This window comes from Crotalus tigris, unplaced genomic scaffold (genome assembly GCF_016545835.1).
Source record: "Crotalus tigris isolate CLP2741 ecotype Arizona unplaced genomic scaffold, ASM1654583v1 scf7180000020588.15403103151:6194809, whole genome shotgun sequence".
NCBI lineage: Eukaryota > Metazoa > Chordata > Lepidosauria > Squamata > Viperidae > Crotalus > Crotalus tigris.
The window spans coordinates 3484097-3500548 of record NW_024098092.1 but is presented as its reverse complement, the minus strand read 5'-3'; the positions used below and the strand labels follow the sequence as shown (position 1 = coordinate 3500548).

The following is a 16452-nucleotide window of genomic DNA, read 5'->3' as shown; positions in this document are numbered from 1 at the left end:
GATCTATTAAAGCTTGCAAAGAGTCCATCCACACAGGGAAAGCGTCCCGTCAGTTTATGAAGCACCAATGCGGGTAGAGAGTAAGCAAGCATAAGAGCATTCCTAGAAAGATGCACAAGTAATCCTCAATTTACAGCCGTTCGTTTAGTGACCGTTCAAAGTTACAGTGGCACTGGAGAAAGGGACTTAGGACCACTTTCCACACTTACGACCGTTGCAGCGTGCTCGTGGTCACGTAATCGAAACCCGGGCACTTGGAAACCGGCACGTATTTATGAGTTTTTAAAGCTTGTTGTGCTGCTCTGATTTAGAAAGCCAGGCCGAATCGTATGAGATCCTCAGAGGATTTGTAGACTTTTAATTGTTAAAGGTGCAGGGGAAAGAGAATATTATTGTGAAAACACACAGGAAAAAAAAACCCAACCTTTTGCTTGTCTGCTGTCAATCATCTGGCAATGGGTTACCTAGATGACGGCTGCAAACAGAGACTTTTACATTTTAATTGCTTATCAAGTCTTTGGTTAAATTGGCTGCTTTTATCAACAAGATTTTTTTAAGGCCCGGGATTGCGTGTTTTGCTGCAAATGGGCTGGTTTTAATTAGCAAGTTGCACTTTTTTTTTAATCGTTGTAAAGGTTTGTCTTCGATGTTATTTCGTTGCCTTCGAATCGATTGCTTGCTACACCACTGTTGAAAGGTCCATTACAAGTAGAACATGCCCATTACTTCCTTCCCAGTTATATGCCCAGATCCCCGTAAACCGCGAAGCGTCTCTCCAAAATCAAGTGGGAGGGAGTACCCAGATTCAGAAGATTTCATTTCAAGAGTTTCAGCCTAGTCTTCCATTCTGTCAAGGCCATTTTGAACCAACAACTGCACTGTGCAAAGAGCTTATCTGAAGCTGGGGGGGGGGGAGGCCAAAATACAATGACAGCTTTATATATATAAAAAAATTCCCCCCCCCAATTGAAGACGAGGCTCTGTTTGGCACCATATTCCGTGTTGCGATGCCATGCAATCAAAAGGCTCCACTCCAGACACGCACGCAAGCCTCTGCGATGTGAAGGGGGGGGGGAATAAGTAAAGAAGCCAGGAAGGAGCGAAACGCAACCACAAGAAAAACTTGCCTTTGCCACGGTCTGCAGAACTGTCTGGGCTGCTGAGCTGCCATATGACAGATTGTCCTATTAACATGTCATCGAGTGCCCCTGACAGATTCGCAGCCTGTCTGCAGCTAACCCGAGCAGAGCTTTAAGCGGTAGGCGACGCCAAAGCAAGTTAAATATTATTAACAAAGGATGGTTGCCAGCAGTTTGCAAGGAATGCAAGATAGTTTTTATGGTGGGGGGGGGGGAAGAAGGAAAAAAGATACAGCGTGAAGAGAGATGGGCTATTAACTATTACATAGTTCTAGGTTTCCTTAAGTGGTTACGGGGCTTTGGGCCCATGCAATCAGCATGGTTTTAAAACGATGGCTTGTTTTTAGCCTAGCCATTTGGATCAGTGGAGACGTCTGTCTTGGCCTGTCTTCTCTCAGAATTGGCCTCTCTTAGTCTCCGTAGGGAGGGGCCAGAAATGGAGCGAGGTCTGGTTAGTAATTGGATAAGGAACCACCAAGGCAATCCCCAGGTTGCAGCCAACACAGTCACCAACGGAGCCAGGTTTAACCAGAGGTTTTACTTTTCCTGAAAATGTGATGGCAAACATTGATTTTCCCCGCACGTTCCTCGTATTTCTAGGCCTGCCCGATTAGGGTTTCTCAAGGTGGACCTCCCTTACAAGAGAGGATGTGACCAAGATTCAACTCAGTTCCTATCCATTAAAATTACTTACATGAGACCATGACTTACCTGCCATTTGTCTAAATGTTGGTATCATAGCGACACCTGCTGGATATACTATTATATTACAGTTGAAATATATCAATGTATATTAAACCAAATATATCAATATATATTAAACCAGGTAAAGCCTGCACAAACAGGGAAAGCCACTGGCTTCTCTATGTCTCAGGATCATTTGTTCATCTTTTCTCTCTTATCTCGATCAAGTTGCCACCAGGCCTAAGAATCTAAGCCTATCCAAAAAAACAAATCTAAAGCAGAAGCCTCTTGCTGCATCAATGTGTACATGATCCAAAGCAGCCCTATTCCTTCTCAGCTAGAGGTCCTTCATGAAAAAGGTACTTCAACTAATGCAACTTCTTGGCAGCAAGAGAAACCCTTGCTGCCATCTGGCATCTGTTTCAATTTCTCAGTCTGGTCCACTATAATTCTAGGAGTCTACAAAGATTCTTCCTCCAAGCATTGAGCTGCTTCAAGCATACTTTGCTTCAGAAGGTCAGCAGATATTTGAACAGAGGATCTCAGTTCTTACTTGTCCCCAGGATCCCATACTTGGAAACTTCTGGACATAAAAGTTTCCATCTATACCTATCGTGACTCTGCTAAAATAATACCCATTCCACCTAAAAAATAAACTCCTTTATTTTGCTTGCAACCTCTTGCAAATAATAGAGTTCTGTTTGGTCCCAATTCTCCCTCTATCTCTGCAACTCTTGCCTAAATATTTATCCCACCTCCAAACAGCCCAAACTGTTCTCTGACTGCTGGGTCTAGACCAGTGGTGGCGAACCTATGGCACGGGTGCCGTCACCCCATTCCTAGGCCTTCAGCTGGGTTTTATAAAATCTTTTCATTTTAGGCCTCCACTGCCATGTGCAAAAAAAAAAAAGGTTCAATCAGTCAATCAATTTCAACTTCTCGCGGGGAAAAAAAAGATCTTGCAAAGTTGGAATTGATGGATTGAACTTTTTAGTCCCACCCAGTCTGCTGTTACCACGGCAGCCATGCCTACCCAATGGGCCACACCCCTCCAATTGGCCACACCCAGCCAATGGGCCACACCCACCCAGCACCCGACGATGCATAAGTGGGTTTTGGTTGCAGTTTGGGCACTCGGTCTCTAAAAGGTTCGCCACCACTGGTATAGACTGATTCTAGATAATACTGCAGAGGTGTCCAATTTTAAGACCTGCAGACTTCAACTGCCAGAAATCCTCAACCAGCATGGGGAATTCTGGGAGTTGAAGTCTACAGGTCTTAAAAGTTGGACTCCCGTGCATTAGAATATTCTTCTGCAATTGACCAACCGAATATTCTTGGATTAAAAAAAAAACACAAGGTTTCTCACCTGTCATCATTTTCTCATCCACAAACATGCACTTAACATACATCTAAACTCCACTTTGGCCAGCCGGCCAATTAATTCATTAAGCCGATTTAAGCTACTCTGTCATGTGAAAGTCAAACATGTGTGTGAACTCCATCAGTGCAGCTTAGAAGCCACCACACCCAATTGAGCACAAGTGAACTCAGACAGTGATTTATTCAACAAACTATGGTTAAACAAACCCACGCTTAGCCCCATCAGTGAACCAAGTCACGTCCATTGAACCAGCCTCTTTCCCACCCACCCCTTTAAGGTACTATAAAGAATGTGACCTACGCTTCTTTTTTTTCAAGTAGAAAGAAATGCCTTTGCATGAATATGTACATTAAGATCTCGTGACAACCCGCGGGTGCAAAACATGGACCAAGCTGAAGGAGAAAAAAAAAAAAAACCACAAACAAAATTTCATCAAAAGACAGAGAGGGGGGGAGACTATCACACAATCCCTGAAGTATTTCTAAAAAATGGAAATACGTATTTTAAATCAGTCTCCCCAAATACCCTTCCCCAATTTGTCCTAGATCCCTGTTGCCCAGGATGATGGGGAGATGTAGTCCACGATAGTGTGGACATACTGAGAAGGCTTTCTTAAAATGATTTTCTACTGTAGCCCTCTCTCCCATTCACATGCCGACAATGAGATTTTAATAAACGTTTGTTCACTGATAGAGCTATTGGGAGAGTCACAACTAAACCAACACCTACTGGTGGGGAAATTGGTCAAAAGCAGATATTCACTCTTAGATGAAGTTAAACTCTTAGATGAAGTTAAACAGCTTATGGATTTAATTAATCTTTTTCTGGTCAATACTTTCCCCCAGTCAATACTCTATATCATTTCATAAAGTCAACATTTCCAATCTGTTTTGTGCATGGGTTCCAGAAAAAAAAACTATACCAAAAAAAAAAAAGGAATAAAACCAGTAACTCAAAACTTTAACAAAAAGCAGAAATCTCATCTTTAAAATACCTTTGAACGAAAGAGAAGCTTAAAAAGACATACTTAACAATACAGGGTTCTTTCAACCTTGGCAATACCAATGGAGGGGGTCTAATAACAGGAAAACCACGCTAAATGGGTTGGGCTTAGGTTGTTTTCCCTCTTTTTCTTTGTTTTTGGCTACGGGAAGATATTTATTTTAGCCAGATAAGCTGGATGGGCAAAACATCACACTAATCCCAGAAGCACAACTGGGGGGGAGGAGGTGTCTCTTTCCCTGCCCCAAAATGGGGAATGTAAAGGTCCAGCTGTTCCGGTTGAGAATAAGTAGGTTTTTCGCCCCAGAACATTTATCTGTTTAACTTAAGTTAAATCAACCTCCTTGAGGTCCTAGCTTTTGAGTGATCCCTGCTTTAGAAAAAATACCTTCAACTGGAGCTAATTAACTGCAAGACAAAGCATAGCACTAATGGGGAGGGGGGGGGGAAGAGGACGGGTATGAAACACAGAAGGAATTTATTGAAAAAAAATCCTTCCCAGGCCATCCTCTCTGAGGTTGACTCTTTCACTTCCCTTCTCCTTAGCAGCAAAAACCTGGAGATGAATTATAAAACATAACATGATTGCAACCTCAAGTCCTCAAACGGGGTCCTTTTGAAAGAAAAGAAGACAGAACATCAAACTTTTACACTTTTTTTTTTTAAAAAAATGCTGATCAAAAGGCCAACAAAAGCTGGTAAGATTTGGCCATTGTTCTGTCTCTCTCTTTAAAGAGCAATTGGGCACGTTTTTAATTGGGCCAGAATTATAAGAAGAAAAATTGCACATTGTGATGCGTTGGGCAAAGAATGTGCCTGCTTAAAAACACACACAGTTACTCAGGGCCACTGCACCCTTGTGGTTGCGTAGGAGAGTGGAAAAGTTTTCTCTTTTGCGTAAACCCAGGCTGTTTCTGTTAGCACCAAAACTCCTCTTTGTGGGGGTGGCTCAAAAGCTTTATGCTCACCCTCACTCCAAACTTTATTTTAAAAGAACTGTAAATTCACTCTCTGGCGTCGGGCAAGCTTAGTATGCAAAATGCTGCCTTGAGCATCTAGCATTCATACAAACATCTGCTCAGTTTGGGAACCCGTTCAGCAGCAAACACCAGCACGTCAAGCGACGTGATCTAAGGGAGGGCCTCTTAACAAAACAAGAGTGCTCCTTATTCCCCCACCCTCCTCCTTCTCCTCAGCTGAGAGATCTACCCATCCGTATTAAAACAGGCATGGACTGCCCATGCTCTGCCACCCCATCTTCCTATCGCCAAAAATCCCATGTTGCCTTAAAATGGATGCTTCTGCCCAAGTTCTCAAAAACTCCCAAGATGTTAGAACCGATTCGGAGCGCGCTGGAAAAAAAAGAAAAACGAAACACAGGGATTTTGCAGGCCGGTAAATTTAGATCCTACAATTTACCTGTTTCAGAAAGGGATTTTTTTTTTCTTCTTCTTCTTCTTCTTTCTTGGGAGACAGTGTGTTTGTCCTCTTCCTTCCTCCATCCCATCCCATCCTTTTCAATCCCAAACAGGGTTTTCCCCTCCCTTCCAACAAAACTAATTCCATGAGCCAAACCAGTAATTTAAAAAACAAAACAAAACCCCTGTACACATCACAGCAGTTAGCCCCACAGTTGGGAGTACGAGACCCACAGAGTCCCAAATGTTTTGTTTCCTTCCTGCCACTACTGTTATTTTGGTCTCAGAACCCAGACTTGGAAGGAAAAGGAGAACTTCAGAGCATCTCACTCCTGCGCAATGCTCCTCAAGACATACTTCACTGTATACGCAAAAGCCGCAAAGCCCACTATAACAAACAAGTTCGCCAAAGCTCCACCCAGGAGTCCATGATGGCGGTTAGCTTGCTGGAGGCCAAGGGGGTTGTTAGCTGCAGCCAAAGGCGGGTGCCCGTTTAGAATCGGCAGGCCGTTCTGGCCGTGATGAGCTTCCCCGTCAGGGATGACATCCGGAAGCGGGAGAGTCGTTGGCCGGCTGTGGAGATCTTCTCGTGCCTTCTGTTTCTGCTTGATTTCCTGGAGAAGCCAAGAAGGGCAGGAGAGACAGCAGGAAGTGATCAAATGGAGGCTGTGCCACGGTGAAATTCTTTCAATGAAGCAAACCGAAGTCTATTCAAGATAGAACTAGTTTCACCATTCTGGGTTTGAACTAAACCTTTTCAGCTTTCGGATGGGAGGTTCCTAGTTTTTTTCTGGCAAAACCCAAGATCTTAGATTTTCCCCTATGGCAAGCTCTTTTTTATGCCGGTGGAAGGTTCCCAAACCAAAGAGACTTCCGCTACAGTCTGAAAACTCAGCCTGATTATCAGAATAATGCTTATGGTTAAGCCTGCAGAACAGAAACTTTCTGGTCTGGTTTTGAGATGTCCATGCTCATTCTCTAATGGGATTATTGCTCACAAGCAAGCCACAGACACTAAGAGGAAGCTGGAAATGGGCTCAGGTTGTGATACAACAAGAGCCTTTGCACAAGAATGGATGAATTTCTAGGTGAAGCAAATGTTGCCCTGGAGTGGTGGACATCTCCAAATCAAAAAAATGACCCAGTGTAACTAAAAACACACACACACCCCCAATAATTGGAGATATCGCTCAAGGAAAAGACTAGCCTGTCACTTACCTCCACCATGTCAGGAAACAATTCACAAAAGACCTTGTCTTTTACGTTAAATTCTAAACTCTGCGAAGCCAATTGCCTCTTCTGACGGAGCAAAAAGAGAAGAGAAAAGTCAGGCTGGTGTTACCATTTGAATGGAAATGAAACCAAGAGTCCTGTATCTCTCCCTGCGGATTCCTTTGTGGCCGATTTTTAATCGGCAGTGAAGAAATGGCAGCCAGCAATAGAGACTCACCGTAAATTCTGTCGTTTCTATACTGCCCAGTGTGGGCCCTTTTTCAACCATAAAACTAAGAAGGCCTGTCAAGATTGTGGAGACTGACCAAGCTGGGTTCCATGTGTCGGGGTGGAAATCAGTAATGGAAAGACACAACCTACAAAACAAAAGCAGAAAACCCCGAAGCTTAGTCACAGCAGAGAGACAGAGTGTGTTTACCAGGACAAGATTTCTTTGGGTGCAATGAACACTTCCATTGTTCTTAACCAAATTAAACAAAATCGGAGGTTCCTTCACGGAACTGTCACTACAGGTCTGGGGAAAAGCTTTAGTGAAATTTAAGAGTGTTTCCAGACGTGTCTGAATTACCCTTCCCAGATTGTTTGAAGCCACCATGGTCCTGAAAAAAGTGACACAGTTTTTCACCCTTACTGATGGGCCCTATTGTTATAATCTTTTTGGTGATATCCATTCAATCCCTTTGAAGTTGTAACAAAGGAAGTGAGGGCCATAAAACCCCTTTGCTCATCCCCTTTCCCCTTCATAGTATGACAGAATCCAGAGAGGGCAGAAATGGGGTTTCCCATGGTCGATAACTAGAGATGAAATATAATTGGATTCTGACACATGGTACCACAAGCTCAAGACGTCGCTAGTTGAAATATTTCTCGTATCCTTAACAAGCGAGAGGAGAATCAAATCACTGGCCGAGAAAAGACCAGGAAATATTAAGCAAAGCTCTTACCTTGTATTGCATTTAAATCTTCCATTTGGTGTGATCATATAAATACTAGGAGGTTTAAAAGGAAATTCTCTGGGGAAAATTAACTTCCCATGGTAGTAGCCACCTAAAACAGGAATAGCGGGAAAAGAGAACCTTTTTTTAAATTTCACAGCAAATCATCTTGTCCAAAGGAGTTAGTGAACAGTTTGAGGAGAGAACCTCTGGGGCCCTTCCATATATATATATTTTATTTTGCGGTCACAGATCAAAATGCAAGTGCAACAAAAGAAAACACAAGCAAAATATAATCACAAACAATTAACACCAGAAGCCTTGGCTAAGGGGGAATTACAACGTTCTCCTCTAATAGTTACAGCTCTTAAAAGAAATTTAGAAACCTGAGAAGTAATATAGGAGCCATCCCCTGGACAATATAAGACCAAATTAGTAAGATTAGAACCAGAAGGATCAATTCCAAGGAGAGACAGTAATTTAATTCTGGCTGTGTTATACATAGGGCAGTATGATAAGACATGCTCCACAACTTCAGCCCTATCACAGAGGCATAGTTGCTCATAAACAGGAGCCTCTTGAATCGCCCGTCGAGTAGTGCTGTGGGCAAGACATTGAAATGGGCTAGGGAAAAGACTCTTCTATACTTGGGGATGGTTAGAGTATAGAAATATGAAGCCATCCTCAATCCATAATTATTAGAGTGGCTGAAGCTCAAAGGGGAGCAGGTTTTGTTGGCTCTGGATCTTAAGTATTGCAAATCTATGTCCACAAGCTGTTGGACTACCCTACAACTGGGCGCCCTTGAGACCATAATCTCCCAGAACAGTGGTTCTCAACCTGTGGGTCGGGATCCCATTTGGGGTCGAACGACCATTTCACGGGGGTCGCCAAACAACGCAGTCCGCCATTTTTCCCCCCCTTTTCCTTAGCTGTGCTACTCCCTTTTATTCTATTGGCTTTTGAAAGCCAATAGAATAGGCTCTCTTGAATAGAGTCTAATTCTGTTGGCTTTCAAAAGCCAATAGGAATGGTCCAGGCTGTCTCTGCCCTGCTGAGCCCGCCAAAAGTCCCATTCTGCAAACGGTGCTGCACCCGTTGAGTAGTCCTCGACTTACGATCAGTTGAATAGTCCTCGACTTACGACCGGTTGGGGGTCGCGGCATTAAAAAGGTTGAGAACCATTGTCCCAGAGCATCCCCCGTGAAACCTAGCAAGTGGAGTTTCTTTGTCAGCTCCCTCTCCCAACGAGAAGCATGAGAGTCAGCAAACACCAGGGAGAGGTAGCTACCAGGGACTGGTGAACAGAGAACTGTGGGGCCCTTTTTGTTACAAGCAACTTGAAGAAAAGGAGAAAGCTCTCTGAAATATGTAGATAAAACCAGTCCTGCCTGAGGAGTTATTTTGGCCATCTCCTTTATCCTCCTACGATGCTAGCAGTTCTAGAGTCCAGCCCATCGCCCTTTTTATTCTCTCAATAAGCATCTGAATCTCATCTGGCATCTACAAACATTCCTGGAAATAAATTTTGGAAGTTGATGCTTCTTGACCAAACTACATAGGATTCGGTGATATATACCCAACACATGTGCATATAAAAATAGCAAACAAGGAGAACAGGAAAAAAAAAAGCCCCAGAATTGTTTCCAAGCAAGACTAAATAACACAGGTGGGTGATGTTTTGTTCCCAACAAAAAGCTTCTCCATTCATGCTGCTAAACTACGATTTACCTTCATACGGTGTCTTTTCAGGTCCTCGTACAACATAGTGCCTACAAAAACAAACACACACACACAAATATATTACACAAGTCATGTTTCGAATTTAGACGTGAGGAATGAGGGTGTCGTGTCCCTTCAGAAGATCCCCAGATGGAAATCTGCTCTGTTGCACCCGACGCCCACGAAGAAGACCTTGCTATAGCACAGCCTTACTTCTAAATCCCGCCGTTATTTCTGACTGCCGTTATATATCATGTCTGCTTCCCGGTTTCTTCTTGGTAAGGTCTGCAGATTGATCTGCAAATTTCACCGATAGTGGACGTGGGAGAGATGTTTTTAAAAGGCACTGTTAAGTAACACTCCCAACTTCCAACAGTGCGAAATAGACTAAGTGGCTGATGAGACGTTGGGGAAAGTGAGCCAGATCAGGAATCTTAGCCTCTAGAGCAGCGCTCCTCGACCTCTGTGGCTTGGTTGGGGGAGGGGAGAGGGGACCTGGGTCCCGTGTGCGTGCAGCCCTTGCACGAACGGTGGGCTGGCACGCACGTGTGCAAGTGTCTGCCAGCTCATTGCTCGCACAGGTTGAGCTGCGTGCGTGCATGCATACCTGCGCTCCGGCTAGCCACTCATGCAGCCCAATTCTGAACAGGCCACAGGCTGTTAGTGGGCTACAGCCCGGGGGGGGGGAGCCCTGCTAGAGAACGTCCCTACCACTTTTTTAAGGAGGTTCCATCTCTGATGCCTTTCAGGTTCACCCCCCCCCCCAATTCTTACCACTCAAGGATATTGGATGGCAAAGGCTCAGCACAAATATAAGGCACTGGATCTTTTTTGATGCGCAGATAGTCCTGCTTGAGTCGCTGGGTGGCCGTGGTAGAGGCGCGCTTGTTGCTGGAGTTGCTCATCTGGAGGCAGAAAGGGGGGGGGGGTGCATAATTGAACAACAACCAATGCAAAGAATTTTAGGCTCCACAAGCTCAAGAGAAGCTGACAACCAACCGCCTCAGAGTGGTTAGGAGAAATAAAGTTTTAATTGCTGTCATTCCCGCTCCACTGCCACCCTTCCAATTTTTGCTTAGGCTGAGTTTTCAGAGTTACACGGGGCTCTGCCCACCTTCACACAACCTACTAGAGACATTTGCTTGGATTGTGGATAACTGTAAGGACCCCTCTGTGCTAGAACTCCTTTCAAAGCGTGAAGAAAAACTGGATCAGTGTCACCACAAAGACCAGGAGACATTCAAGCATCAATAAGAACTCCAGCATCACCCACTCAAAAAATCCTCTTTTGAACCTGACCAGAAAGATTGGGGGGGGGGGGAGGCTGCAGTCCCAATAGCATCTTGGGGTACTGTCCCAGCTTGGGGAAGAAGGCAAATGTTTGGTAGACACCAGAAGCAACCCAGAACTGCAGTGCACTCATTTCTAAGCCAAACCAAGCCCAGTTCTTTTTAACATTTGCAGAGGGATGAGGAACAGGCTTCACATGTTTCGGTGAAAGATCGTACAACTACGGATCCAAAGACTGACCAAAGCAATCTTAGGATTTAAAAAAAAAAAAAAACGCAAAAGAAGAGAGGGTAATTCACCTTTTAAACTTTCTGTTGGAATAACAGTTGCAAGCAAGCCTGGAAACTCTAAAAACAGCCTCGTGTCCGAGTTGACAGTGCTAACCTAATCAGGACAAGTCATACGAGTGATTTCCTTCTAATCAACCAATCAATTTGATTGCTTGATCCTTCTAACCAGATGATGGTCATAAAAACAATTTCCCTCCAACCAGGGTAATAGTCGTAAAAATAATTTGCCCCCCTCATCCAGGAGCCACCTAAAGGCAATCTAAGAGCCTCATTTGGATAAAACCCCCAAACCCCTTCCAGTTTAAACACATTGAGCTCTCCTTCATCCCTGTTACACGATCCTCCTCTCCATCACTGCTCTACGCTTGCAAACTGGATCCAAATACCATGTCAACTTTGCATGAAACTTGCCCCAAATCTGTTTGCTTCCCACTTTTGCCTTGATCAATTCCTATCTCATCCAGGTACCTTCCAGAATTACCAAGCCAGGACATTCCACCATGACCTTGTTGACTAAGGATGACGGAAGGCAAAATCCAGTTCATCTCACCAGTTCCTTGCTTAGGTACAGCTGAATCATACATACAAATAATAAACCTGGAGGTCACAAGGGAGCTGAGGTCGACTCTAGGAAGCAGAGGCACAAATCAGTCTCACGGGACTGTTAGGAGGAAAAAAAGAAACTCTCTGCTGTGCTTAGATACAAACACACCCTAAATAATAATAAAAAAATAATATGTATTAATTCTTTTCCCTGGCACAAAAAGCCTGCCAGTTTAATTTCCAATAACAAGAGTCTTGGACTATTAGCGGTGGGGAAGTTTTCCGCAAAAGAAAAAGGCTGCCTTGTTAAATAGAGGCTTGGCTTAATTCCACAAAATCATTTTCCTTGTGAGAAAGGGAGAATTCCTTAGAGAGGGCCTATTGCATTTTGCAAGAAAATAATTTGGGATTACTCCACCATGTTGGCAGGTCGAGCTAATCTGGCGCACTTCCTCCCTACTTCTTATTTCTGCACTTCCTCCCCACAACTCATTTCTGCAGTTCTCTGCTACTGGTCTAATCTAACAAGGAGGTCATGACCTACTTCCACTTAAAATAACAAAGTTGGAAGGGACATTGAAGGTCTTCTAGTCCAGCCCCCTGCTCAAGCATTCAGATAAATGGTTGTCCAATCTCTTCTTTAAAAAAACCTCTGTGTTGGAGCATCATTCTACAACTTCTGGAGGCAACTCATTCCACTGATTAATTGTTCTAACTATCAGGAGATTTCTCCTTAATTCTAAGTTTTGATAGCTTTTCCAGAAAGAGAACTGGTCTCTCCCAGTGAGCAAAGGCTGGGGACAAACAAGAGGAGATGGCACCAGGCCCAATGTGACAGCCAGGCTGGAATGGTGACCCAGATGAAGGAGAAAAGCATTTCCTTTGTTTATCAAAGGTTAAACAAGGTTACATCAGACAAAATGTATTTGCGGCTATTAACTGGGACAACCTACACCTTTCAGAAACTGCTTTAGACTGTATTGCATGTCTATTACCAAGTCAATGAAAATCAGTATACAACTCCACCTGAGGCAAACTTAAGATTCCTTCCTAGTGACTGAAGGCTGTGGGGATCTGGTCAGTGAGAAATAAGCTGTGGCTTAGCCCAAACAGCCGCAGGTTTTGAGTGTGCTGTGTTTTGGGGATTCTCTTACGGTACTTCTGGATGGGGCAGAACTCCCACAATCCGAACAGAGATGCAGTTTAGGGATCTTCAATATTGGGCTTCTGCTGGAGAACCACAGGGCAGTTGAGGCTAGAGGGCCGTTATCACGCGTGTTAAATAATAATAATAATAATAATAATAATAATAATAATAATACCATCAAACATCTACTTCTGCCTATCCCAGGTCCTGGGTAAGGACTCGATAGGTAGACAAAATGCCAAATCCAGTCTGAACATCTGGCTGACTGTGCGATGATTGATAATAATAATAATAATAATAATAAGAAGAAGAAGAAGAAGAAGAAGAAGTAGTAGTAGTAGTAGTAGTAATAGTAGTAGTAGTAGTAATAGTAGTAGTAGTAGTAGTTGGAAGGGACCTTGGAGGTCATCGAGTCCAACCCCCTGCTCAGGCAGGAAACCCTATACCATTTCGGACAAATGGCTGTCCAGTCTCTTCTTAAAAACTTCCAGTGTTGGAGCATTCACCACTTCTGGAGGCAGGGTGTTCCACTGATTAATTGTTCTCACTGTCAGGAAGTTTCTCCTTAGTTCTAGGTTGCTTCTCTCCATGATGAGTTTCCATCCGTTGCTTCTTGTCCTGCCTTCAGGCGCTTTGGAGAATAGCTTGACTCCCTCTTCTTTGGGGCAGCCCCTGAGACATTGGAAGACTGCTTATCATGTCTCTCCTCGTCCTTCTCTTCGTTAAACTAGACATACCCAATTCCAGCAACCGTTCCTTGTGATCTGAATATGGGAAGGCCCTCGAAAGCCACCCAGGAGCTGCAACTGTTCCAGAATGCAGCAGTGCAACTAATTATAGCTGCATCTTGGTACACACGTAACACTTGTGCACTCCGAGTTCCACAGGCTCCCTAGCAATTGGCAAGTTTAAAATTTAATATTCAGTAAAGCCCTTCATGGCACAAAGCCAGGTTACTGCCTGTCTCCCAACTCATCCTGTGAGCTCTGGCTTTGGGTCCCCTTCTCTGAAACAGAGTCACTTCCTGCAGGAGCCTAAAAGCGCCGTTCTTCCCCGATCACCTGGATAAAGGGAACCTATCCAGAAGGAAAGGCTTTTGAATGGACTGCACAATAGGTGGCCTCCGTTACGGGGTTTCCCTTTATTTTTGTTCCTCTATTTTCCCGTTCTTTGGTTCCAGATGCTTGCTGGGTTTTGTTTTGCATTCTTTGGTTTTCGTGTTTCTACGCAACCGTGAGCCGCCAAAAGTTACTGTGTGAGTTGGGAGGCGTGTAAGTCCAAATAAATCAATTAGGGATAGCTCAGTGAATAAGCCACAACAGCTTAGCTGAGCCACTCAACCAAAAGCTCCAGCTTAGTTTAGCACAATATGTCAAGCCAAGACCAATTCACCTTGCTGTCTGCTTTTGCCCAGTGCCTGCACCCCCCCCGCCCTCCCTGCCACCCCAGATGCTTGTCTAGTGATATAAAATAGCTTTTATGACAGCCGGAGGAGACCACAACCACAACAGCCCCAGCTGTTAGCCGGGAATTATGGGGAGGGGAGTTTCAGCATCTGCCTCTCGGTGGGCAAGTCAAAAGCCCAGCTAGCAAAACCGAAGCTGCGGTTCCCCAAGGGCGAAAGCGGCGGGGGGGGGGGAATGTCCTCGTCACCTACCCAGGAGCCGTTTCGACTCCACGTGTTCGGCTTCCCCTATCAGGAGCCCCGCCCGGCTGCATTCACACAACCTGCCCAAACCCGGTTCCGGGATTCATTCATCTCGGCCACCCCCACCACCCCCGAACTACCAGCCCCAAACCCGCCGAGTAAGAGGGAAAGATCCCCACCCCGGCCTTGCTAAGGCAGCTCAGGCTGACCCCGACGGGACCAAGCACCATGGGGCCAGTAGTCCCCCACTCAATAACAAAAGGTCTCCCGGCTTACCTCTCTTTGCTAGGCTCGGCTCCTCCGGCTCCTCCGGGGCGGGGGAAGGGGAAGGAGGGCAGCTGGCGCCGGAGTCAGCGTCTCAACCCGGCGGCGGCGGCGGCGGCGCCTTGTCTCCTTCCGACGCGGCTCCCCGACTCCGGCCACCGCGACCGTCCAAGATGGCTGCCCAGGGCAGGCCCAAGTAGAGGCCGGCTTCCCTGCTTCTCGCCACTTCCGCTTCCGGCGGGAGGGGAAGGGCACTTCCGGAAGGCCTGACCAACGGCCAGGATGGAAAAACCGAAAGGCTAGGCCAGTTGCCATAGAGCTCCGCAGAGGGCGGGCTAGAGCGACGCCCAAAGCCGTGACGCCTTGTTGTCGTAGTTGGAATGAATGAGCCGCTCGAGTGTTTTTTTTTCCAAGGCGGATGGATGAAGGGGCGGAGCAATCTGCCCGCCTCTTTCGTCGTTGGAAGACTAGACTGCGCTTGCGCGGGCCGCTCGGGGACGCTTTTGGTCCTTTTCCCGCGCTTTTGGTCCGTTGCCGTGGCAACCGCACGGGGATGCGCCCAGGATGAACAGAGAGGAGTCTAACCTTAAAAAGTCGAGAATAAACACTATATTTAATTACCTACTATTTGTAGCAATGAATCTTTTCGACGCCCACACGCGGAAAATATACAAAGTGACAAACACTTTTACTTAAAGGTGCTTGTGCTCCTTCAGACCATCTTTTTCAAACTTTTATATATATATAATTGGATAGTAGCTAAAATGTAACTCCATTTTGCATAGAAATAAGAAAAAAAAATAGAAACATATCGGGAGTATTACCTTGAGAGGGTCTGTTATAGTTAAGACGGGGGCTTATAAAGTATGTATGGGGGGGGATTGGAACATGCCCAGAGACAATTGTGATTGGAGGAGAATGTAAATCTACCAGTATTAAAATAATATGCATATTATTGTGTGCTGGTGATAGATGTAGACTTTTACCCAATGCATCTTAAAAGCTGCAATTTTCAAAGGCTTCTATAGAGAAAGAACACAATGGGCTGTAGTTTGGCTTCAGGGCCAAAAAACAAAAACAAAACAGCTTTCTAGGTTTCTGTAAGAAAAAGAGAAAATATTCTAAACAGCAAATTAATAGGAATATTTTGGGCATGAAAATAAGGTGACCAACTTTTTTGCAATGAAAAGGAGGACACAAATAAATTGAAGAAAAAAATAACCTAAATAAAAGAAACATTGTATTTATTGCAACAGTAATACAGAATACGCTATAATATGATAAATGCATAATAAAAAACATTTGTAACAATAAAATTTTATATTGTAATTATGCTTACATGCCTATTAATTATTATTTAAATGAGTACTGCACGGGGTGGGTGGCAGAGGCAGGTGTTGTGGGCCAGGCGCTCCAGAACGGCCACGTAGGCATGTAGGGTGAGGTGGTGGCAGCGCAGGTCAGCACTGCGTAGACCACCAGCTGGCGTGGTCCATGGAAGGTCAACTGCCCGCCGCGCTCCCGCTCACAGCCGCCCCGCCAGCACCGCTGCCCTGCCGTGGAGAGCCAACCCCGCGGCTTGCAAAGCACTAGCCGCGCCGGCTCCGGCCCTGCAGCCACCCCCCCAGCCGCCTCCAGCACCACCGACCCCAGCACCACCGCCCCCACCCTGCGCATCCCCGTAGAGCCAGCCCCGCGGTCGCGCCAGCTCCGGCCCTGCAACCCCCCCCAGCTCCCCCCTCCAGCACCACCG

General features: G+C 45.3%; 1 protein-coding gene across 1 annotated transcript; it reads right to left on the bottom strand.

The window, feature by feature from the left end:
- Positions 1–3368: 3368 nt before the first annotated feature.
- On the bottom strand, positions 3369–14917 carry UBE2J2 (ubiquitin conjugating enzyme E2 J2). The gene is made up of 7 exons (XM_039367268.1): positions 14712–14917; positions 10292–10422; positions 9527–9567; positions 7805–7907; positions 7078–7216; positions 6846–6926; positions 3369–6241 (listed from the first exon to the last, which is right to left on the bottom strand). Exons 2-7 carry the CDS (start codon positions 10420–10422, stop codon positions 5954–5956), a joined length of 783 nt encoding a protein of 260 aa, XP_039223202.1. The 5' UTR covers positions 14712–14917; the 3' UTR covers positions 3369–5953.
- Between the last annotated feature and the right edge of the window lie 1535 nt (positions 14918–16452).